This window comes from Diorhabda sublineata, chromosome 9 (assembly GCF_026230105.1).
Source record: "Diorhabda sublineata isolate icDioSubl1.1 chromosome 9, icDioSubl1.1, whole genome shotgun sequence".
Lineage (NCBI taxonomy): Eukaryota > Metazoa > Arthropoda > Insecta > Coleoptera > Chrysomelidae > Diorhabda > Diorhabda sublineata.
Window position 1 is genome coordinate 3192007 of NC_079482.1, and position 24899 is coordinate 3216905.

General features: G+C 36.3%; 1 protein-coding gene across 2 annotated transcripts in view; it reads left to right on the plus strand.

Moving 5' to 3' along the window:
- LOC130448602 (tyrosine-protein phosphatase Lar) overlaps positions 1-24899 on the plus strand; it is a 597225-nt gene that overhangs the window by 347168 nt on the left and 225158 nt on the right. For both annotated transcript variants that reach the window (XM_056786026.1, XM_056786028.1), the window contains exon 4: positions 8453-8584. In XM_056786026.1, the coding sequence (XP_056642004.1) occupies positions 8453-8584 (132 nt within the window). The remainder of the gene's footprint in view (positions 1-8452; positions 8585-24899) is intronic.

The following is a 24899-nucleotide window of genomic DNA, read 5'->3' on the forward strand; positions in this document are numbered from 1 at the left end:
TCTCCAGGCCTTATAGAATGTGAACCAATCTCTCGAAATCTTTCTGTACACCAAACAGATTTGATTCTTGTCCCATTAGTAAATCACCAATTTTCTAAATTCCAATCTAAATGTTGCCTTGCAAATCTTAGTCCAACAACACAATGCATGCTTAGCAAAGGTGCCTGGAGATCTCTCTGAGATTTCTACATTTTGGACTTTTCGTAAAAGGCTGTTGAGCTCGACAATTGTCATTGACTGATTTCTTAATGACTTTAATTGCAAAAATCGGTCATCTCGAGGAGTTAAAACTGAAGGACGTCCTTGTCCAGGCCTTATAGAATGTGAACCAATCTCTCGAAATCTTTCTGTACACCAAACAGATTTGATTCTTGTCCCATTAGTAAATCACCAATTTTCTAAATTCCAATCTAAATGTTGCCTTGCAAATCTTAGTCCAACAACACAATGCATGCTTAGCAAAGGTGCCTGGAGATCTCTCTGAGATTTCTACATTTTGGACTTTTCGTAAAAGGCTGTTGAGCTCGACACTTGTCATTGACCGATTTCATAATGACTTTAATTGCAAAAATCGGTCATCTCGAGGAGTTAAAACTGAAGGACGTCCTTCTCCAGGCCTTATAGAATGTGAACCAATCTCTCGAAATCTTTCTGTACACCAAACAGATTTGATTCTTGTCCCATTAGTAAATCACCAATTTTCTAAATTCCAATCTAAATGTTGCCTTGCAAATCTTAGTCCAACAACACAATGCATGCTTAGCAAAGGTGCCTGGAGATCTCTCTGAGATTTCTACATTTTGGACTTTTCGTAAAAGGCTGTTGAGCTCGACAATTGTCATTGACTGATTTCTTAATGACTTTAATTGCAAAAATCGGTCATCTCGAGGAGTTAAAACTGAAGGACGTCCTTGTCCAGGCCTTATAGAATGTGAACCAATCTCTCGAAATCTTTCTGTACACCAAACAGATTTGATTCTTGTCCCATTAGTAAATCACCAATTTTCTAAATTCCAATCTAAATGTTGCCTTGCAAATCTTAGTCCAACAACTCAATGCATGCTTAGCAAAGGTGCCTGGAGATCTCTCTGAGATTTCTACATTTTGGACTTTTCATAAAAGGCTGTTGAGCTCGACACTTGTCATTGACCGATTTCTTAATGACTTTAATTGCAAAAATCGGTCATCTCGAGGAGTTAAAACTGAAGGACGTCCTTGTCCAGGCCTTATAGAATGTGAACCAATCTCTCGAAATCTTTCTGTACACCAAACAGATTTGATTCTTGTCCCATTAGTAAATCACCAATTTTCTAAATTCCAATCTAAATGTTGCCTTGCAAATCTTAGTCCAACAACACAATGCATGCTTAGCAAAGGTGCCTGGAGATCTCTCTGAGATTTCTACATTTTGGACTTTTCATAAAAGGCTGTTGAGCTCGACACTTGTCATTGACCGATTTCTTAATGACTTTAATTGCAAAAAATAGTCATCTCGAGGAGTTAAAACTGAAGGACGTCCTTGTCCAGGCCTTATAGAATGTGAACCAATCTCTCGAAATCTTTCTGTACACCAAACAGATTTGATTCTTGTCCCATTAGTAAATCACCAATTTTCTAAATTCCAATCTAAATGTTGCCTTGCAAATCTTAGTCCAACAACACAATGCATGCTTAGCAAAGGTGCCTGGAGATCTCTCTGAGATTTCTACATTTTGGACTTTTCATAAAAGGCTGTTGAGCTCGACACTTGTCATTGACCGATTTCTTAATGACTTTAATTGCAAAAAATAGTCATCTCGAGGAGTTAAAACTGAAGGACGTCCTTGTCCAGGCCTTATAGAATGTGAACCAATCTCTCGAAATCTTTCTGTACACCAAACAGATTTGATTCTTGTCCCATTTGTAAATCACCAATTTTCTAAATTCCAATCTAAATGTTGCCTTGCAAATCTTAGTCCAACAACACAATGCATGCTTAGCAAAGGTGCCTGGAGATCTCTCTGAGATTTCTACATTTTGGACTTTTCGTAAAAGGCTGTTGAGCTCGACACTAGTCACTGACCGATTTCTTAATGACTTTAATTGCAAAAAACGGTCATCTCGTGGAGTTAAAACTTGTCCAGGCCTCCTACAATGTGAACCGGTCTCTCGAAATCTTTGCATCAATCTGCCAATGGTTGTGTGGTGTACGCCATACAGATTTGCCACTTCACGATAACTTTGTGCCTGTCCAATCAACTATTCACTCAACTGTTGCGACTTTATTGCTTGATTGATTTGAATTACTGCTGTCCACAACAATAGAATGAAAAAAACAGTAAAATATGCATAAAATTGAAATTTTAAAAAACCACAAAAACAGTTGCTGTTAAGAAATTTTGCTACATTTTAACCTAATAACTCCGCTTTCAGTCAAAGGTTGATTACAAATGAAGCAGAATTGCGATATTTAAAAAAAAAACAATCAGTACGAAGGAATGCTTACGACTAACAGTATTTTGTTGAGTATGATACCAATTTTGAACTCTATGGGAACTTTTGTAACCTTCGAAGTTTTATTTGACTGCACTAATAGAGCAACGCATCATATTATATAAAATATTTTCTTTTATTATAAATATCATTAATAACTTCATTAATTTCTGTAGAACTTGTATCAAGTCATAATAAGATTGAGGTAATTGGAAACCTATCTCTTAAAAAATTATAAAAATCAGTGATAATGACACGTAATAATGAAGCCGAGTATCAACAATCTGGGTATATGACGTTTTATTTTGAAAAAACTATAGACTCGATTCAATTTCCAGATAAGTATCCGGACTTTTCCTACATCCATTATCTAACACGTGAGTATATATTGTTTGGATAAATTAGGAAAAATCATTTCAATTCGTAGCTTTCCCATCCCCAAAAAAAAAACAGTTAAAACGAAACATCTCTTACTGACTTTTACGATACAAACAAGTTTTATTGGGAAATTTGAGAGGAAATAAAAAGATCGAAGTTGTTACTCGAAACTCAAACAAATTAACGGAAGTGCATTTTGTACCGTTCGACATTTTAATTCTTGAGGCTTCCACTTTACTATGTTTCACTACATCGATATCATCGAATTTGTATCGGGTATATCATGAAAATTTTATACTTTCAACTTAATAAAATCGATTTAGTGTTCAATGTGAGTCGATAGAGAGGGTGTTTCAAAACTTGATGCTATAAAGGAGTGAGTGGATGATGTGAAAATAGTAACATTTTATCATACCACCTCTCGTTTCCGAATTATAGGGATTCAAAGCTGCGAAATCGGAACTACTCTATACGTTCGAAAATTATGAAGTTTTTATTGATGATTACGTATGTCCAGAGGCCAGAGGCGGCTCATGTCCAATGGATAACAATCCGGAACTTTTACAGGGTAACCTGTACAATTTAAATATAGCAAAATGAACTTCTCCTTTTTCTTCGAATGCCGTCTTCTCATTGAAGCTTGGCGACAACGTTTTTAAATGCGTCTCTATCCCTCGCAACATGAAACAATTCTTCGATGCCTAAATTTGTCCATTCTCTTTGTTCTGTTTTGTCAACAGCTTTCTTTTGCGACCAATGCGTCTTAGTACTTAGTCGTCGGTGATTCTATTAGTCCAGGACATTTTCAGGTTGCGTCTATAGAGCCAAATTTCAAATTCCTCAAAGTTTTTCGATTATTTGAGCTTTGAAAGTCCAAGTTTCCACTCCGTTCAGCATTACTGACCACACATAACATTCCATGTATCTTATCTTGACGTGGAGGTTTAGATTCCTGTTTAATAATTGTCAACGGCTTTCTTTTGCAACCAATGCGTCTTAGTACTTCGTCGTTGGTGATTATGTCAGTCCAGGGTATCTTCAGGATGCGTCTATAGAGCCACATCTCAAATTCCTCAAGTTTTTTGATCATTTGAGCTTTCGAGGTCCAAGTTTCCACTCCGTTCAGCAGTACTGACCACACATAACATTCCATGTATCTTATCTTGACGTGAAGGTTTAGATTTCTGTTTAATAATTGTCAACAGCTTTCTTTTGCAACCAATGCGTCTTAGTACTTCGTCGTTGGTGATTATGTCAGTCCAAGGTATCTTCAGGATGCGTCTATAGAGCCACATCTCAAGTTTTTTGATCATTTGAGCTTTGAAGGTCCAAGTTTCCACTCCGTTCAGCAGTACTGACCACACATAACATTCCATGTATCTTATCTTGACGTGGAGGTTTAGATTTCTGTTTAATAATTGTCAACAGCTTTCTTTTGCAACCAATGCGTCTTAGTACTTCGTCGTTGGTGATTCTATTAGTCCAGGGTATCTTCAGGATGCGTCTATAGAGCCACATCTCAAATTCCTCAAGTTTTTTGATCATTTGAGCTTTCGAGGTCCAAGTTTCCACTCCGTTCAGCAGTACTGACCACACATAACATTCCTTGAATCTTATCTTAACGTGGAGGTTTAGATTCCTGTTTAATAATTGTCAACGGCTTTCTTTTGCAACCAATACGTCTTAGTACTTCGTCGTTGGTGATTATGTCAGTCCAAGGTATCTTCAGGATGCGTCTATAGAGCCACATCTCAAGTTTTTTGATCATTTGAGCTTTCAAGGTCCAAGTTTCCACTCCGTTCAGCAGTACTGACCACACATAACATTCCATGTATCTTATCTTGACGTGAAGGTTTAGATTTCTGTTTAATAATTGTCAACAGCTTTCTTTTGCAACCAATGCGTCTTAGTACTTCGTCGTTGGTGATTATGTCAGTCCAAGGTATCTTCAGGATGCGTCTATAGAGCCACATCTCAAGTTTTTTGATCATTTGAGCTTTGAAGGTCCAAGTTTCCACTCCGTTCAGCAGTACTGACCACACATAACATTCCTTGAATCTTATCTTAACGTGGAGGTTTAGATTCCTGTTTAATAATTGTCAACGGCTTTCTTTTGCAACCAATGCGTCTTAGTACTTCGTCGTTGGTGATTATGTCAGTCCAAGGTATCTTCAGGATGCGTCTATAGAGCCACATGTCAAGTTTTTTGATCATTTGAGCTTTGAAGGTCCAAGTTTCCACTCCGTTCAGCAGTACTGACCACACATAACATTCCATGTATCTTATCTTGACGTGAAGGTTTAGATTTCTGTTTAATAATTGTCAACGGCTTTCTTTTGCAACCAATGCGTCTTAGTACTTCGTCGTTGGTGATTCTATTAGTCCAGGGTATCTTCAGGATGCGTCTATAGAGCCACATCTCAAATTCCTCAAGTTTTTTGATCATTTGAGCTTTCGAGGTCCAAGTTTTCACTCCGTTCAGCAGTACTGACCACACATAACATTCCATGTATCTTATCTTGACGTGAAGGTTTAGATTTCTGTTTAATAATTGTCAACGGCTTTCTTTTGCAACCAATGCGTCTTAGTACTTCGTCGTTGGTGATTCTATTAGTCCAGGGTATCTTCAGGATGCGTCTATAGAGCCACATCTCAAATTCCTCAAGTTTTTTGATCATTTGAACTTTCGAGGTCCAAGTTTCCACTCCGTTCAGCAGTACTGACCACACATAACATTCCATGTATCTTATCTTGACGTGAAGGTTTAGATTTCTGTTTAATAATTGTCAACGGCTTTCTTTTGCAACCAATGCGTCTTAGTACTTCGTCGTTGGTGATTCTATTAGTCCAGGGTATCTTCAGGATGCGTCTATAGAGCCACATCTCAAATTCCTCAAGTTTTTTGATCATTTGAGCTTTCGAGGTCCAAGTTTCCACTCCGTTCAGCAGTACTGACCACACATAACATTCCATGTATCTTATCTTGACGTGGAGGTTTAGATTTCTGTTTAATAATTGTCAACGGCTTTCTTTTGCAACCAATGCGTCTTAGTACTTCGTCGTTGGTGATTATGTCAGTCCAAGGTATCTTCAGGATGCGTCTATAGAGCCACATCTCAGGTTTTTTGATCATTTGAGCTTTCAAGGTCCAAGTTTCCACTCCGTTCAGCAGTACTGACCACACATAACATTCCATGAATCTTATCTTGACGTGGAGGTTTAGATTTCTGTTTAATAATTGTCAACAGCTTTCTTTTGCAACCAATGCGTCTTAGTACTTCGTCGTTGGTGATTCTATTAGTCCAGGGTATCTTCAGGATGCGTCTATAGAGCCACATCTCAAATTCCTCAAGTTTTATGATCATTTGAGCTTTCGAGGTCCAAGTTTCCACTCCGTTCAGCAGTACTGACCACACATAACATTCCTTGAATCTTATCTTAACGTGGAGGTTTAGATTCCTGTTTAATAATTGTCAACGGCTTTCTTTTGCAACCAATGCGTCTTAGTACTTCGTCGTTGGTGATTATGTCAGTCCAAGGTATCTTCAGGATGCGTCTATAGAGCCACATCTCAAGTTTTTTGATCATTTGAGCTTTGAAGGTCCAAGTTTCCACTCCGTTCAGCAGTACTGACCACACATAACATTCCTTGAATCTTATCTTAACGTGGAGGTTTAGATTCCTGTTTAATAATTGTCAACGGCTTTCTTTTGCAACCAATGCGTCTTAGTACTTCGTCGTTGGTGATTATGTCAGTCCAAGGTATCTTCAGGATGCGTCTATAGAGCCACATGTCAAGTTTTTTGATCATTTGAGCTTTGAAGGTCCAAGTTTCCACTCCGTTCAGCAGTACTGACGATATATAACATTCCTTGAGTTCTATTCTGACGTGAAGGCTTAGATTTCGGTTTGCAAACATTGTCAAATGCCTTTCGAGCCATTTCAATACTGGATCCATTTGAACGTTTATGACTGAAACAAGATACTTGTAGTTTTGCACCCATTCTATAATAAATAATACAAATACAAATTATACAATCGATTTTTTAAAAAAAAGACACTCTTTGTTTGGCTAGATAAAATTTATGATTTAGTAGATAGATTGCCAAGAAAAGTTTTGCTATAAAGAGACATTCTGATGAAAATTATCATAAATTGTAATTATTTATTGAAAATACTTTCTCACATTTGGAATTTGGAAGATCGAAATATCTAGAATAGTCATTTACAACTGGAAGTTTGAATAAAAGTACGGACTGAACCGCATTGAAATTTTGACAATTTTCGACGTTTAGGCTCCCACTTTTAAGACATTACGAAGAGAGGGGTGGATATAGGGTGGTTATTCGTTCATTGTTAAAAAATGATCCGATTCCGTGGTACCAATCTGGAATTTCACCGAGGAAATAGAAAGCGGAAAAAAATAGGGTGAATGAAACAAAAATAAAATTAATATACTTGTCACTGAAAAAATTATGGACACTATTACTATGACTGCTGCTTTTGCACTAACAGCTAGTTGACGTCTCGATCTACTTTGGTCTTTATGAATATATCTTTGTGAAAATGAAATCTCTCTCATTCTAAAACGATTCCTACTCTATAACATGAAGGTCCCAGTAAAACCTGGTCTGGCCTATAGATGGCGTTATTTGCTTGAAAAAACCCGCTGTATCAGAAAGTACACAATCTAAACAGTATATGTTTCAAGTTTTAAGACGCCACGTTGTGCAGTATTTATTTGGCAGCCATCAATAATGAACGTTTTCATTGAATTTGTAAACATTGAAAAAAATGGTTATCGTTATGTGATACAACACTTTTATTTGAAAAGCGTTAGTCCAACCAATATAAAAAATGAACTAGATTCTATTCTGAGTAGAACTGCTCTTTCATTTTAACACCGAAACATTGGTTAGTAGAGTTTAAACCAGGCCGTACGACCTGCGAGGACCAGCATCGCAGTGATCGACCAAATGAGGTGACGACTCCAGGAATGTTGAAGAAAATCCACAAAGCGGTACTGGATGATCGTAGACTGAAAGTGGGCTAGCTAGAAGACGTAGTAGGCATTTCAAAAAGTGCTGTACATCCATATTATCTGAAAATTTGAACATGAGAAAACTGTGCGCAAAATGGGTGCCCCGTTTTCTCATAATGAAACGAAAACCGCGTGGTGAAGATGTTTCAATCGAGTATTTGGCAATGTTTCACAGAAATAAAGCCGATTTTTGCGATGTTTGATAACCATAGATCAAACGTGGATCCATCACCTAACACCCGAAACGAAAGAGCAATCAAAACAATGGACTAAAAAGGGAGAACCGTCTCCAAAGAAGGTAAAGACAGTTCCATCTACAGGCGTCGGGTTTTTTGGGTTGAGCATGGGATAATTTCCATTCTCTACCATGAAAAAGGAAAAACTATCAACGGCGAGTATCATGCAACGTTTTAGCAAAGAAATCGAGCGAAAACAGCTCGACAATTCTAATTATAAAGAAGTATCGAACTTATTGAATATCGCTGGGAAAAATTATACTTCCAAAATTTTTGTGTTTTATTTATTGGGCCAGGTACTGACAAATATTTGTTTTTGTTACAGATCCTCCTGAAATAAAAGTCAAACCTAGAAATTTACAAGTTCGTGCTGGCGGTATAGCGGCCTTTTACTGTGCCGCACAAGGCGATCCTACCCCTGTAATTCAATGGAAAAAGAATGGAAAGAAGGTGTCAAGTAAGTACATAATGACTCAAGTCAACCAATTTCAGGACCTAAATTTCAATACACAGAAAATCCCGACTTTTATATTAATAGTTTTAATATTTCGTATCCATATTGAAATATGTTACTTACGAATATTTCCAGTTTGTATAAAAATATAATTGAATCGAACAAATAGTGAAAAATCCTTCCATACCTTCCCTTTAATATTCGAAGGGAATATCAGCTTGCGAAGTCGGTTAAATGAGAGAAAACGGATTCTTGGATGCAGCTCGATTTTCTGTAGCCGTCGAACAATTTAGTTGTTTGTAAATGGATTTTTTTCTACGTAATCGGACTCGTTGGGCGCCGGAATTAGTATACCCATGACATATAAAAGCGCCCAAACATACGACATTCTGTTTTAATTCGTTCGGATCACAATTAGCACTTTCCGGTTTGTTTTTGTTAGATTTCATTAAATATATGTCCTGGGAAAAATATAAACTCAACTTATAAAGTGGAAGGATATTTACTAGATTCTTAAGAAGCCTAACAGATGGCGTTTTATCTGTTTGATAATTTACGGTCACAGATTTTGTAAGCGAACCATGTTTGACTTGTGAATGAATATAAACTCGATGTTTATTTTCTATTCTCAGAGGTATTTAATGTTTATTACAGTTCTTCCAATATCAATTGCAGATTATTAAAACCCCTGCCGACAATTTTGTTTGATCTACCATAGGCGTAGATACCTCATTTTACAAATTTATTATTTTAATAAATATTTCTTTATCTAAAGGGGTTAAATATGCAAAAATAAGGAGATTTATACTCGGAAGAGTGGTGGAATGTTATGACAAAGCTGTTCGTTAAAATTTTGCTGACAATTTTTACTATTGTCGAAATTTACTACATCGTGATTGTCAAATCATGTTTCATCTATTAGAACTTCGGTAGTCTTTAATCTTTTACGCAATAATCGAACTATACTTGACGATTCGGTTATTACCATCCGTTTAATCTGTTTCTTGTGTTTAAAACCACATGTTGACAAAACTATGTCCCTAAACTAGTATAATTGTATTCTGTTATTAGCGTTTTCTCCATCTGCTTGTAGCAGCGATATCCCCTCGGAGGTAGCATGGATTTTTATCTCAATGTCAAAGAAATATTTTGATAAAGACCAAAACAGGTCGAAACGTCTTCAAAAAAAGTCTAAGAAATAAAAAATTAAAGAAATCTATCTATTCATCTACATATATAATGTTCTTCGTTAGAAGCTGATTATATTTTAACGATATTTGTTTATTCAAAAACTCATTCTACAGGTAAAAAATGCGCTGTAGTCTCTAGCGCTGAAAATGCGTTTTTAATCGTTTGAATTGATCAACAAAAAATATGGACTTGAGAAGAAGTTTATCGATCCAAAGACAATTTGAGCTTCTAAGCAAGTTAAATGGACGGTTTTGGGGGGAATCTCGAGAATAGTATATACTAACTGATGCGCAAACTATGCGCGATTTGGGTGGCGCACTTTTTTATTTTAAACCAAAAGCGCATACAAATCAACGTTTCTCGGACCTAATTAACGTGGTTTAAGCAAAACGAGTCAGACTCAGTGCTCTAGAAAATAGCCGGGGACACACTTTTAGACAGAAAAAAAAGTGGAAACGTGAGAAATACGTGCAAGGTATAAAATGTAATTGAGTGGGTACTAAAACGCCAACAAGCAGAAGAAGTAAGAGATTGTGTAACAATCTGGATCCAGGAGGCTGGAACTGAAGAAGAAACAGGTTTTAAACCTACCATACAAGAAGAAAGAAGAAGAAGAAGAGTCAGATTCATAACTGTAGATAAAACCAGTGGTTTGCGAAGGGTGAAACTGCTCAGAAAAGGACAAAAACGGTTTCTTCATCAATCAGGTAAAGTGCTAACGACTATCTTCAAGAAGGTAAGGAATTAACGGTAGGATTTAAAGCAATAGAAGAAATTGCAAAAAAGCTATGGTATATGAAGAAAAAGTAGAGTTAAAAACTGGACTAAGTGTACAGACTTGGACTATAAATAAAATTTATTATGGAAACAAATGTCTTGTTTCTTTGTTAGTTCTAAAACTAACCAAACAAATCTCGTAATATTTAAGAGAGGTAGTAGCTTTGGAATTTGAAATTTTTTCGAGCGTGACATTCATTTAAACTACCAGTACACCGACAGTCATAAATACACAATCTGACGCGCGTATTTTACGTTCTTCACGTTCTAATAAAGTGCCAAATAATTATTAACCACATAACTTTAGTAGGAATTTTTAATTGTCGAATAAATGTTTACAGTTTCCTCACCCCAGTTGGTTTAAATCCGAACTAACCAATAAGTCATTTGTCACTTTATTATGCATTCAATAAATAGTCTACAGTTGGTAACACTTTGAAAGATGCCTATATAGCAATCGTCCATGTATTGAATAGAGAAAGAAATAAGCCAAAAAAACGTTCTTCTATTAGAGGTTCATTATGATTTTTGTTTTTGACAACGATCCGTGCACATTATATTTGCGCGTGTTTTTGTTAAGGTTTATGACGAACGGAATTCTGTATTTCCTTCATCAAACAAATCTTCTAAATCTTCAAAAGCATCCATATTAAATATTTAATTATTTGTATGACGAATATTTCCAAAAATGAACTAATCAAATATTGGTAAAACATTAAACAAACAAACCAATTTTGATGTATAATATTTTAGGTTAAGTTTCTACTAAACTCTTTACTTGATACTTGTGACTGTCTAGTAACTTATTTGGCCAATAACTCGATTTATTCGGAGGTTTAGTTAATTTTTTGGTTTTTGGGTAAATAATAGTTAGTAGGGACTTCATTAGGAAGGGTAGCTTAGCTCGAATCCCTTACTATTCATGAATTTCATGTGGGAGATGCATCGATATAAGTTAAAAATGTGCTGGACATTCGCGATTGCGAAAGAGTTGATATGAGTCAGGTCACATTTGCCGAAGATGTTATACTAATATCAAAGAACGAAAAAGATTTATTGAGGTGTAGAACACAGAAGTAACAGACGTGGGATTGAAAATAATCAAAAACAAAACAAAAGTAATTGTGATAGGAGTAGAACAGACCAAGATAAATATGAGAATCGATACTTAACAAGTTAGACTCCACTAATATTTAGAAACAATAATAGATGATAATGTGATACACACTAAATTCATATAAAATAACAAACTAAGAATATTCAAAAAATATACAGATCAATTTTAACATTTTACAAAAAAGTAAAATCCTAACGACAAATTTAGAATCTTCACGAGGAAGTGACAAAAAAAGATGAAATAAAAAATATAGATACAAGACCAGAACATACAATCTACATTAGACTATACAGGGTGTCCTACAACGAGTTAAAACTATCTGTATATGGCAAAATACTTATAGTAAAATCATGAAAATTTCTACGTTTAGGTTTTCGGATCGGTTCTACCGGAAATCGACTGTAATTTTGTTATTTTAAATAGAACACTCTATATATTAATACATTTTTGAAATATACGTGAAATTTTAGTACGATTTTGTCTAAAAACTTTTTTCGAAAAATGCATACTGTTTGAGTAATTGATTTTTTTGTAAAAAATTTTGATCGTTGCAGGCCCTTATAAATTATTTTTTCAAGATGATACCATTAAAGATATGAAAATGATTTCTGGTCTATTGCTTTAAGCAAGGTTAGACGTATTTGATTCTATGCTGAAAATTTTTTAATTTTATACGGGGTGTGTATAAAAAGTGTTCAAAGTTTTACTTCATAAATATCAAATTTCTTTATTTTTTTAAATAGAACCACCCGGTTTTTTCTATATTTTAATGCATTCGTTATTAAATTGAGAACAAAGGATTTTCTAAGGTATCGACAATTAACTAATGACAGTTAAATAAGTGTCATTTATCACAAAGCCTACTAAAGTATGCATAAAAATTAAAAGTTGTTAAAAAATACAATAATAATTTATAACCTCAAATATCTCGGAAACGACTAAATGTTGAAATGGGATTATTAAATACAATTTGATTTGATCTATTTTACAGACCGTGACAAGATAAAGAAAAATACTTTTTTATTTCTTAGTGCTTGTATCGACGGGTCAAAATAAAATTTAGACCACACCTACATCTCTAAAAATTTACAGAAAACGTTGAATATCTAGATAATAGTTAGGTTTAGATATAGGAAAGTTTACATGAATTTGTCTCGTTTTTTACCCCTGATTGCATTAAAATAGAAAAAACCGGGTGGTTCTATTGAAAAAAATAAGGAAATTTGATATTTATGAAGTTGAACTTTGAACACTTTTTATACACACCCTGTATGAAATGAAAAACTTTTTAACATAGATTCAAGCACGTCTAGCCTTACTTAAAGCAATAGAACAGAAACCATTTTCGTATCTTTAACGGTATCATCGTGAAAAAATAATTTGTAAGGGCCTGCAACGGTCAAAATTTTTTACAAAAAAATTAATTACTCAAAAAGTGTGCATTTTTCGAAAAAAGTTTTCAGACAAAATTATACTAAAATTTCGCGTTTATTTCAAAAATGTATTAATATACAGGGTGTTCTATTTAAAATAACAAAATTACAGTCGACTTCCGGGTCTAGCTAATTCGTCGTGGGACACCCTGTATAAAGGAAAGACAATTACAATGGTGGGGACACTCTGATTATTGAAGAACGACCTGTAGAGAGAATATGGAAGGTGAAAATTTAAAAAAAGAGAGAGAAACACGCCAAGAAAATGGTGGGATCAGAAAGAAGCTAAGGACTTAGCTCAGAATAGAACTGAACGGAGGAATTGTTAACAAATAACTTATACCTAAGTCTTCTGGTGACAAAGCTCTTACAAATTCTTCAAATTTATGGTCATTTTATTCAAAGAATTCTTTGAGATCTCGGTGTACGGTCCTGTTTTGAATAAGTTGTGAACTCTCGAAACAGAAACTTTTTGTGCTCGCCCAAACAACAAAACTTTTGATTATCCGGAAATATTTGAACTCGATATACTGAATAGATGATTTATATTCCAGTACGTGATTAATTCACGCATGTTGGCTTATTTTTGTCAAACGAACAACAAATCTCGTTCGTGATAATTAACCAACAAAATAGGCCAGTTGATGCGAATGTTATAAAGCGTCCGGAAATAACTGGAAACCAACTTGACGTGGCACGTACTTGAGATTAATATATCGCTATTGAAAATATTTGTTCAATTAATTAATTATACAAAATACACATATCTGTAATACGTAATATGAGTTTAAAATGTCAATATGAACAAATAAATAGGTGATGCTATGCGTACGTCTCAGTTTCCAACAGTAAGCGCAAAACGGGGCCTACCAGCACGTGCTTTATCACCAACCGATATCCGTTCTCTTATAAATTTGCTTTATTAACAAAATACAGTCGCTCATGAAAAATTTTCATCATCAAATACGAGCTGCAGCTGATTAAGACTTCATAGGCCAGGAACTGGCAGTAAAAAACATTAAAAAAGTGGACGTTTATTAATCAACTTCGATTTTTATGAAAATTTTGATTGATTTACTTCCTTATATAAAATCTACATTGTGTCGAAGAGCGCTTTTTATTTTTTAGGAGTAAAAACTACCCCTTATAGTAAAAAATTCAAAAATATTCGATATTAGCATGTATTTTAGTAAAATACAGTTTAAATGAATTATTCGTGAATCTGTTGATATTCTCAAGCAAGTTTATGATCAATCGGACTCATGCAACCCCTCCAAAGACCATCCTCTAAGGGTAGTAATATTGAAAACTTTTTTAAAGACACTTATTATAATCTCGATTTTCATGAAAATTTGAATTCAAGCTCTACTTACCCTCTTCTACGAAATCCTCCCCGTGCCAAATCAGGCTTTTTATATTTCGAGGGGTTTAAACTACCCCTTTTTGTAAAAAAAACTCAAAATCTTAGATTTGATGCAGGTTTCGAGTGAAATGAAGTTTAAATGTAAATTCATAAATCTGTTCTCAGCAAGTTTATGATCAATCAAATTAATACAACCCCTGCAAATCATCCCTTAATCATATGAAAAGTTGAAAAATAATCTCAGCTATTCTTTAACAATTAAAAATTATTAAAAAGTGTATTTATATTGAGAATATTTCGTCGGTATTTTAAAAATTTGAACTCTTACGAAACCCAAATTGCAAATTTTTTTACAGAAATAATAATCAATCATAGATGGAAATATTTTTGGAATCAATAAAATTTTTTATTTAGAAAATCATTATATTCCAACATCACTAATATCTTCTTTCTCCTATTCTCCAAAATTCGCGCTCAGAAATTTTGAAAAAAAAGCAGTTTTTTGATAATAACTCACTGAATTTTCAACCTATTCACTTTTTAAAAGAGAATTTTGAAGGGTATTCCAAGTACTTCAACGTCATATCAATTAAAACTTTTTTGGAAAGAAAAACCCCACAATCAATATTTGAAACATTTTCTCATAACTTTAATAGTTTTTGAATTATTTGAGAAAAATTTTTTTTCAAGATTACAGAAATGCAATGTTCAACTGAATCAATTATTTTTTCTAAAATAAGCAATTAAAACCGGTCAAATCACATGGATCATATCAATAGTACATAAATAAAGTAAATTGCAAGTGGGTTACGATAAATTTCAATCAGGGTAGTAATGGCGAGGGTATAATTATTACACTTTTAGAAAAAAGCAGAAAGAAGAAACCTTATTTTTGTTATAAATCAGTCAACTCTTATGCAAAAGATTTTTGACTCTACTCATTTTGAAGGTTTTTCTAAGTGCTTTGAAAAAGATCTCTTGAGTTTTTTCCAAAAATTTTATCAATTCCAAGTTTTTTGAGGTTAAAGGTTTTCAGGGGTTCCCCGAAAATATCCATCCTTCAACGAGCACTAACTCAGTTAATATTGAATCCACAGATGTTTTTAAAAAACGAATCTTTGTTTTTTTATTATCTACATTCTTGTTTGTAATGATTGTGCTGATAAAATTAAAACTTTCTAAGTTATTGATGAAAAACAGTGAAAAATATCTGTTTTTCAATGAAAAATAAGCAGTTTCAACCGTTAATGAATTTCCATCTCCAAGAAGGGGGGATTTTCACTCCCAGAGCCTACTACCTTCATACCAATTTCCAAGAAAATCGACTTTGATTGTCAAAATTCCACGGGATATAGGCTGGCATCTGGCCTATTATTGTTCACTCAAATCTGCCTTTGAATCATAGTAGATTATATATACAATATTTTTCAAATTATTGTCTGAACATTCCTTTAACGACTTGAGTTGAAGCGCTCGACGTCATCTACGAAGACAAGTTCCGCCATTTCAATCTGAATCATTTTAGCTCCATCCACAATCGTTAAAACAGTTGACAGACAACTGGAGACAATCTAATAAAGACTCAGACCCACGAAAAAGCACTCAAGGAGAAGCCAACCACCAGAAGATCATCAAATCAACTTCCAAGGAGATTGGCCGAATTATGAACTTCGACATCTCAAGATCGAGACTGAAGAAATTGCAGAATGATGACATGTTCCGCCATTTCAATCTGAATCATTTTAGCTCCATCCACAATCGTTAAAACAGTTGACAGACAACTGAAGACAATCTAATAAAGACTCAGACCCACGAAAAACCACTCAAGGAGAAGCCAACCACCAGAAGATCATCAAATCAACTTCCAAGGAGATTGGCCGAATCATGAACTCCGACATCTCAAGATCGAGACTGAAGAAATTGGAAAATGATGACAAGTTCCGCCATTTCAATCTGAATCATTTTAGCTCCATCCACAATCGTTAAAACAGTTGACAGACAACTGGAGACAATCTAATAAAGACTCAGACCCACGAAAAAGCACTCAAGGAGAAGCCAACCACCAGAAGATCATCAAATCAACTTCCAAGGAGATTGGCCGAATTATGAACTTCGACATCTCAAGATCGAGACTGAAGAAATTGGAGAAGGATGACAAGTTCCCCCATTTCAATCTGAATCATTTTAGCTCCATCCACAATCGTTAAAACAGTTGACAGACAACTGGAGACAATCTAATAAAGACTCAGATCCACGAAAAAGCACTCAAGGAGAAGCCAACCACCAGAAGATCATCAAATCAACTTCCAAGGAGATTGGCCGAATTATGAACTTCGACATCTCAAGATCGAGACTAAAGAAATTGGAGAATGATGACAAGTTCCGCCATTTCAATCTGAATCATTTCAGCTCCATCCACAATCGTTAAAACAGTTGACAGACAACTGAAGACAATCTAATAAATACTCAGACCCACGAAAAAGCACTCAAGGAGAAGCCAACCACCAGAAGATCATCAAATCAACTTCCAAGGAGATTGGCCGAATCATGAACTTCGACATCTCAAGATCGAGACTGAAGAAATTGGAGAATGATGACAAGTTCCGCCATTTCAATCTGAATCATTTTAGCTCCATCCACAATCATTAAAACAGTTGACAGACAACTGGAGACAATCTAATAAATACTCAGACCCACGATAAAGCATTCAAGGAGAAGCCAATCACCAGAAGATCATCAAATCAACTTCCAAGGAGATTGGCCGAATCATGAACATCGACATCTCAAGATCGAGACTGAAGAAATTGGAGAATGATGACAAGTTCCGCCATTTCAATCTGAATCATTTTAGCTCCATCCACAATCATTAAAACAGTTGACAGACAACTGGAGACAATCTAATAAATACTCAGACCCACGATAAAGCATTCAAGGAGAAGCCAATCACCAGAAGATCATCAAATCAACTTCCAAGGAGATTGGCCGAATCATGAACTTCGACATCTCAAGATCGAGACTGAAGAAATTGGAGAATGATGACAAGTTCCGCCATTTCAATCTGAATCATTTTAGCTCCATCCACAATCGTTAAAACAGTTGACAGACAACTGGAGACAATCCAAAACGAATGTTCTTCAGATTCAAAAAAATGGCAGAATAGTTCAAAATAATGTCAAAGTCAAAGTCTATGACAATAAGTAAAGACCCAGTGCGCTGCAAATTGGCGATAAACGATAAAATAATAGAACTAACAGAGACAGAATGGACGAGGATCAGATGGCGGAAAAGCATTGAAGGAGAAGTCAATCACCAGAAGATCATCAAATCAACTTTCAAGGAGATTGGCCGAATTATGAACTTCGACATCTCAAGATCGAGACTGAAGAAATTGGAAAATGATGACAAGTTCCGCCATTTCAATCTGAATCATTTTAGCTCCATTCCCAATCGTTAAAACAGTTGACAGACAACTGAAGACAATCTAATAAAGACTCAGACCCACGAAAAAGCACTCAAGGAGAAGCCAACCACCAGAAGATCATCAAATCAACTTCCAAGGAGATTGGCCGAATCATGAACTTCGACATCTCAAGATCGAGACTGAAGAAATTGGAAAATGATGACAAGTTCCGCCATTTCAATCTGAATCATTTTAGCTCCATCCACAATCGTTAAAACAGTTGACAGACAATTGAAGACAATCTAATAAAGACTCGGACCCACGATAAAGCATTCAAGGAGAAGCCAACAACCAGAAGATCATCAAACAGACTTCCAAGGAGATTGGCCGAATTATGAACTCCGACATCCCAAGATCGAGACTGAAGAAATTGGAGAATGATGACAAGTTCCGCCATTTCAATCTGAATCATTTTAGCTCCATCCACAATCGTTAAAACAGTTGACAGACAACTGGAGACAATCTAATAAATACTCAGACCCACGAAAAAGCATTCAAGGAGAAGCCAACAACCAGAAGATCATCAAATCAACTTCCAAGGAGATTGGCCGAATCAAGAACTTCGACATCTCAAGATCGAGACTGAAGAAATTGGAAAATGATGACAAGTTCCGCCATTTCAATCTGAATCATTTTAGCTCCATCCACAATCGTTAAAACAGTTGAGAGACAATTGAAGACAATCTAATAAAGACTCAGACCCACGATAAAGCACTCAAGGAGAAGCCAACCACCAGAAGATCATCAAATCAACTTCCAAGGAGATTGGCCGAATCATGAACTTCGACATCCCAAGATCGAGACTGAAGAAATTGGAGAATGATGACAAGTTCCGCCATTTCAATCTGAATCATTTTAGCTCCATCCACAATCATTAAAACAGTTGACAGACAACTGGAGACAATCTAATAAATACTCAGACCCACGAAAAAGCATTCAAGGAGAAGCCAACAACCAGAAGATCATCAAATCAACTTCCAAGGAGATTGGCCGAATCAAGAACTTCGACATCTCAAGATCGAGACTGAAGAAATTGGAAAATGATGACAAGTTCCGCCATTTCAATCTGAATCATTTTAGCTCCATCCACAATCGTTAAAACAGTTGACAGACAACTGAAGACAATCTAATAAAGACTCAGACCCACGAAAAAGCACTCAAGGAGAAGCCAACCACCAGAAGATCATCAAATCAACTTCCAAGGAGATTGGCCGAATTATGAACTTCGGTATCTCAAGATCGAGACTGAAGAAATTGGAGAATGATGACAAGTTCCCCCATTTCAATCTGAATCATTTTAGCTCCATCCACAATCGTTAAAACAGTTGACAGACAACTGGAGACAATCTAATAAAGACTCAGACCCATGAAAAAGCATTTAAGGAGAAGCCAATCACCAGAAGATCATCAAATCAACTTCCAAGGAGATTGGCCGAATCATGAACTTCGACATCTCAAGATCGAGACTGAAGAAATTGGAGAATGATGACAAGTTCCGCCATTTCAATCTGAATCATTTTAGCTCCATCCACAATCATTAAAACAGTTGACAGACAACTGGAGACAATCTAATAAATACTCAGACCCACGATAAAGCATTCAAGGAGAAGCCAATCACCAGAAGATCATCAAATCAACTTCCAAGGAGATTGGCCGAATCATGAACATCGACATCTCAAGATCGAGACTGAAGAAATTGGAGAATGATGACAAGTTCCGCCATTTCAATCTGAATCATTTTAGCTCCATCCACAATCATTAAAACAGTTGACAGACAACTGGAGACAATCTAATAAATACTCAGACCCACGATAAAGCATTCAAGGAGAAGCCAATCACCAGAAGATCATCAAATCAACTTCCAAGGAGATTGGCCGAATCATGAACTTCGACATCTCAAGATCGAGACTGAAGAAATTGGAGAATGATGACAAGTTCCGCCATTTCAATCTGAATCATTTTAGCTCCATCCACAATCGTTAAAACAGTTGACAGACAACTGGAGACAATCCAAAACGAATGTTCTTCAGATTCAAAAAAATGGCAGAATAGTTCAAAATAATGTCAAAGTCAAAGTCTATGACAATAAGTAAAGACCCAGTGCGCTGCAAATTGGCGATAAACGATAAAATAATAGAACTAACAGAGACAGAATGGACGAGGATCAGATGGCGGAAAAGCATTGAAGGAGAAGCCAATCACCAGAAGATCATCAAATCAACTTTCAAGGAGATTGGCCGAATTATGAACTTCGACATCTCAAGATCGAGACTGAAGAAATTGGAGAATGATGACAAGTTCCGCCATTTCAATCTGAATCATTTTAGCTCCATCCACAATCGTTAAAACAGTTGACAGACAACTGGAGACAATCCAAAACGAATGTTCTTCAGATTCAAAAAAATGGCAGAATAGTTCAAAATAATGTCAAAGTCAAAGTCTATGACAATAAGTAAAGACCCAGTGCGCTGCAAATTGGCGATAAACGATAAAATAATAGAACTAACAGAGACAGAATGGACGAGGATCAGATGGCGGAAAAGCATTGAAGGAGAAGCCAATCACCAGAAGATCATCAAATCAACTTTCAAGGAGATTGGCCGAATTATGAACTTCGACATCTCAAGATCGAGACTGAAGAAATTGGAGAATGATGACAAGTTCCGCCATTTCAATCTGAATCATTTTAGCTCCATTCCCAATCGTTAAAACAGTTGACAGACAACTGAAGACAATCTAATAAAGACTCAGACCCACGAAAAAGCACTCAAGGAGAAGCCAACCACCAGAAGATCATCAAATCAACTTCCAAGGAGATTGGCCGAATCATGAACTTCGACATCTCAAGATCGAGACTGAAGAAATTGGAAAATGATGACAAGTTCCGCCATTTCAATCTGAATCATTTTAGCTCCATCCACAATCGTTAAAACAGTTGACAGACAATTGAAGACAATCTAATAAAGACTCGGACCCACGATAAAGCATTCAAGGAGAAGCCAACAACCAGAAGATCATCAAACAGACTTCCAAGGAGATTGGCCGAATTATGAACTCCGACATCCCAAGATCGAGACTGAAGAAATTGGAGAATGATGACAAGTTCCGCCATTTCAATCTGAATCATTTTAGCTCCATCCACAATCGTTAAAACAGTTGACAGACAACTGGAGACAATCTAATAAATACTCAGACCCACGAAAAAGCATTCAAGGAGAAGCCAACAACCAGAAGATCATCAAATCAACTTCCAAGGAGATTGGCCGAATCAAGAACTTCGACATCTCAAGATCGAGACTGAAGAAATTGGAAAATGATGACAAGTTCCGCCATTTCAATCTGAATCATTTTAGCTCCATCCACAATCGTTAAAACAGTTGAGAGACAATTGAAGACAATCTAATAAAGACTCAGACCCACGATAAAGCATTCAAGGAGAAGCCAACCACCAGAAGATCATCAAATCAACTTTCAAGGAGATTGGCCGAATCATGAACTTCGACATCCCAAGATCGAGACTGAAAAAATTGGAGAATGATGACAAGTTCCGCCATTTCAATCTGAATCATTTTAGCTCCATCCACAATCATTAAAACAGTTGACAGACAACTGGAGACAATCTAATAAATACTCAGACCCACGATAAAGCATTCAAGGAGAAGCCAACAACCAGAAGATCATCAAACAGACTTCCAAGGAGATTGGCCGAATTATGAACTCCGACATCCCAAGATCGAGACTGAAGAAATTGGAGAATGATGACAAGTTCCGCCATTTCAATCTGAATCATTTTAGCTCCATCCACAATCGTTAAAACAGTTGACAGACAACTGGAGACAATCTAATAAATACTCAGACCCACGATAAAGCATTCAAGGAGAAGCCAACAACCAGAAGATCATCAAACAGACTTCCAAGGAGATTGGCCGAATTATGAACTCCGACATCCCAAGATCGAGACTGAAGAAATTGGAGAATGATGACAAGTTCCGCCATTTCAATCTGAATCATTTTAGCTCCATCCACAATCGTTAAAACAGTTGACAGACAACTGGAGACAATCTAATAAATACTCAGACCCACGAAAAAGCATTCAAGGAGAAGCCAACAACCAGAAGATCATCAAATCAACTTCCAAGGAGATTGGCCGAATCAAGAACTTCGACATCTCAAGATCGAGACTGAAGAAATTGGAAAATGATGACAAGTTCCGCCATTTCAATCTGAATCATTTTAGCTCCATCCACAATCGTTAAAACAGTTGAGAGACAATTGAAGACAATCTAATAAAGACTCAGACCCACGATAAAGCATTCAAGGAGAAGCCAACCACCAGAAGATCATCAAATCAACTTTCAAGGAGATTGGCCGAATCATGAACTTCGACATCCCAAGATCGAGACTGAAAAAATTGGAGAATGATGACAAGTTCCGCCATTTCAATCTGAATCATTTTAGCTCCATCCACAATCATTAAAACAGTTGACAGACAACTGGAGACAATCTAATAAATACTCAGACCCACGATAAAGCATTCAAGGAGAAGCCAACAACCAGAAGATCATCAAACAGACTTCCAAGGAGATTGGCCGAATTATGAACTCCGACATCCCAAGATCGAGACTGAAGAAATTGGAGAATGATGACAAGTTCCGCCATTTCAATCTGAATCATTTTAGCTCCATCCACAATCATTAAAACAGTTGACAGACAACTGGAGACAATCTAATAAATACTCAGACCCACGATAAAGCATTCAAGGAGAAGCCAACAACCAGAAGATCATCAAACAGACTTCCAAGGAGATTGGCCGAATTATGAACTCCGACATCCCAAGATCGAGACTGAAGAAATTGGAGAATGATGACAAGTTCCGCCATTTCAATCTGAATCATTTTAGCTCCATCCACAATCATTAAAACAGTTGACAGACAACTGGAGACAATCTAATAAATACTCAGACCCACGATAAAGCATTCAAGGAGAAGCCAACAACCAGAAGATCATCAAACAGACTTCCAAGGAGATTGGCCGAATTATGAACTCCGACATCCCAAGATCGAGACTGAAGAAATTGGAGAATGATGACAAGTTCCGCCATTTCAATCTGAATCATTTTAGCTCCATCCACAATCGTTAAAACAGTTGACAGACAACTGGAGACAATCTAATAAAGACTCAGACCCATGAAAAAGCATTTAAGGAGAAGCCAACCACCAGAAGATCATCAAATCAACTTCCAAAGAGATTGGCCGAATTATGAACTTCGACATCTCAAGATCGAGACTGAAGAAATTGGAGAATGATGACAAGTTCCGCCATTTCAATCTGAATCATTTTAACTCCATCCACAATCGTTAAAACAGTTGACAGACAACTGGAGACAATCTAATAAAGACTCAGACCCACGAAAAAGCACTCAAGGAGAAGCCAACCACCAGAAGATCATCAAATCAACTTCCAAGGAGATTGGCCGAATTATGAACTTCGACATCTCAAGATCGAGACTGAAGAAATTGGAGAAGGATGACAAGTTCCCCCATTTCAATCTGAATCATTTTAGCTCCATCCACAATCGTTAAAACAGTTGACAGACAACTGGAGACAATCTAATAAAGACTCAGACCCATGAAAAAGCATTTAAGGAGAAGCCAACCACCAGAAGATCATCAAATCAACTTTCAAGGAGATTGGCCGAATCATGAACTTCGACATCTCAAGATCGAGACTGAAGAAATTGGAGAATGATGACAAGTTCCGCCATTTCAATCTGAATCATTTTAGCTCCATCCACAATCGTTAAAACAGTTGAGAGACAATTGAAGACAATCTAATAAAGACTCAGACCCACGATAAAGCATTCAAGGAGAAGCCAACCACCAGAAGATCATCAAATCAACTTTCAAGGAGATTGGCCGAATCATGAACTTCGACATCTCAAGATCGAGACTGAAGAAATTGGAGAAGGATGACAAGTTCCCCCATTTCAATCTGAATCATTTTAGCTCCATCCACAATCGTTAAAACAGTTGAGAGACAATTGAAGACAATCTAATAAAGACTCAGACCCACGATAAAGCATTCAAGGAGAAGCCAACCACCAGAAGATCATCAAATCAACTTTCAAGGAGATTGGCCGAATCATGAACTTCGACATCTCAAGATCGAGACTGAAGAAATTGGAGAATGATGACAAGTTCCGCCATTTCAATCTGAATCATTTTAGCTCCATCCACAATCGTTAAAACAGTTGACAGGCAATTGAAGACAATCTAATAAAGACTCGGACCCACGAAAAAGCATTCAAGGAGAAGCCAACAACCAGAAGATCATCAAATCAACTTCCAAAGAGATTGGCCGAATTATGAACTTCGACATCTCAAGATCGAGACTGAAGAAATTGGAGAATGATGACAAGTTCCGCCATTTCAATCTGAATCATTTTAGCTCCATCCACAATCGTTAAAACAGTTGACAGACAACTGAAGACAATCTAATAAAGACTCAGACCCACGAAAAAGCACTCAAGGAGAAGCCAACCACCAGAAGATCATCAAATCAACTTCCAAGGAGATTGGCCGAATTATGAACTTCGACATCTCAAGATCGAGACTGAAGAAATTGGAGAAGGATGACAAGTTCCCCCATTTCAATCTGAATCATTTTAGCTCCATCCACAATCGTTAAAACAGTTGACAGACAACTGGAGACAATCTAATAAAGACTCAGACCCATGAAAAAGCATTTAAGGAGAAGCCAACCACCAGAAGATCATCAAATCAACTTCCAAAGAGATTGGCCGAATTATGAACTTCGACATCTCAAGATCGAGACTGAAGAAATTGGAGAATGATGACAAGTTCCGCCATTTCAATCTGAATCATTTTAACTCCATCCACAATCGTTAAAACAGTTGACAGACAACTGGAGACAATCTAATAAAGACTCAGACCCACGAAAAAGCACTCAAGGAGAAG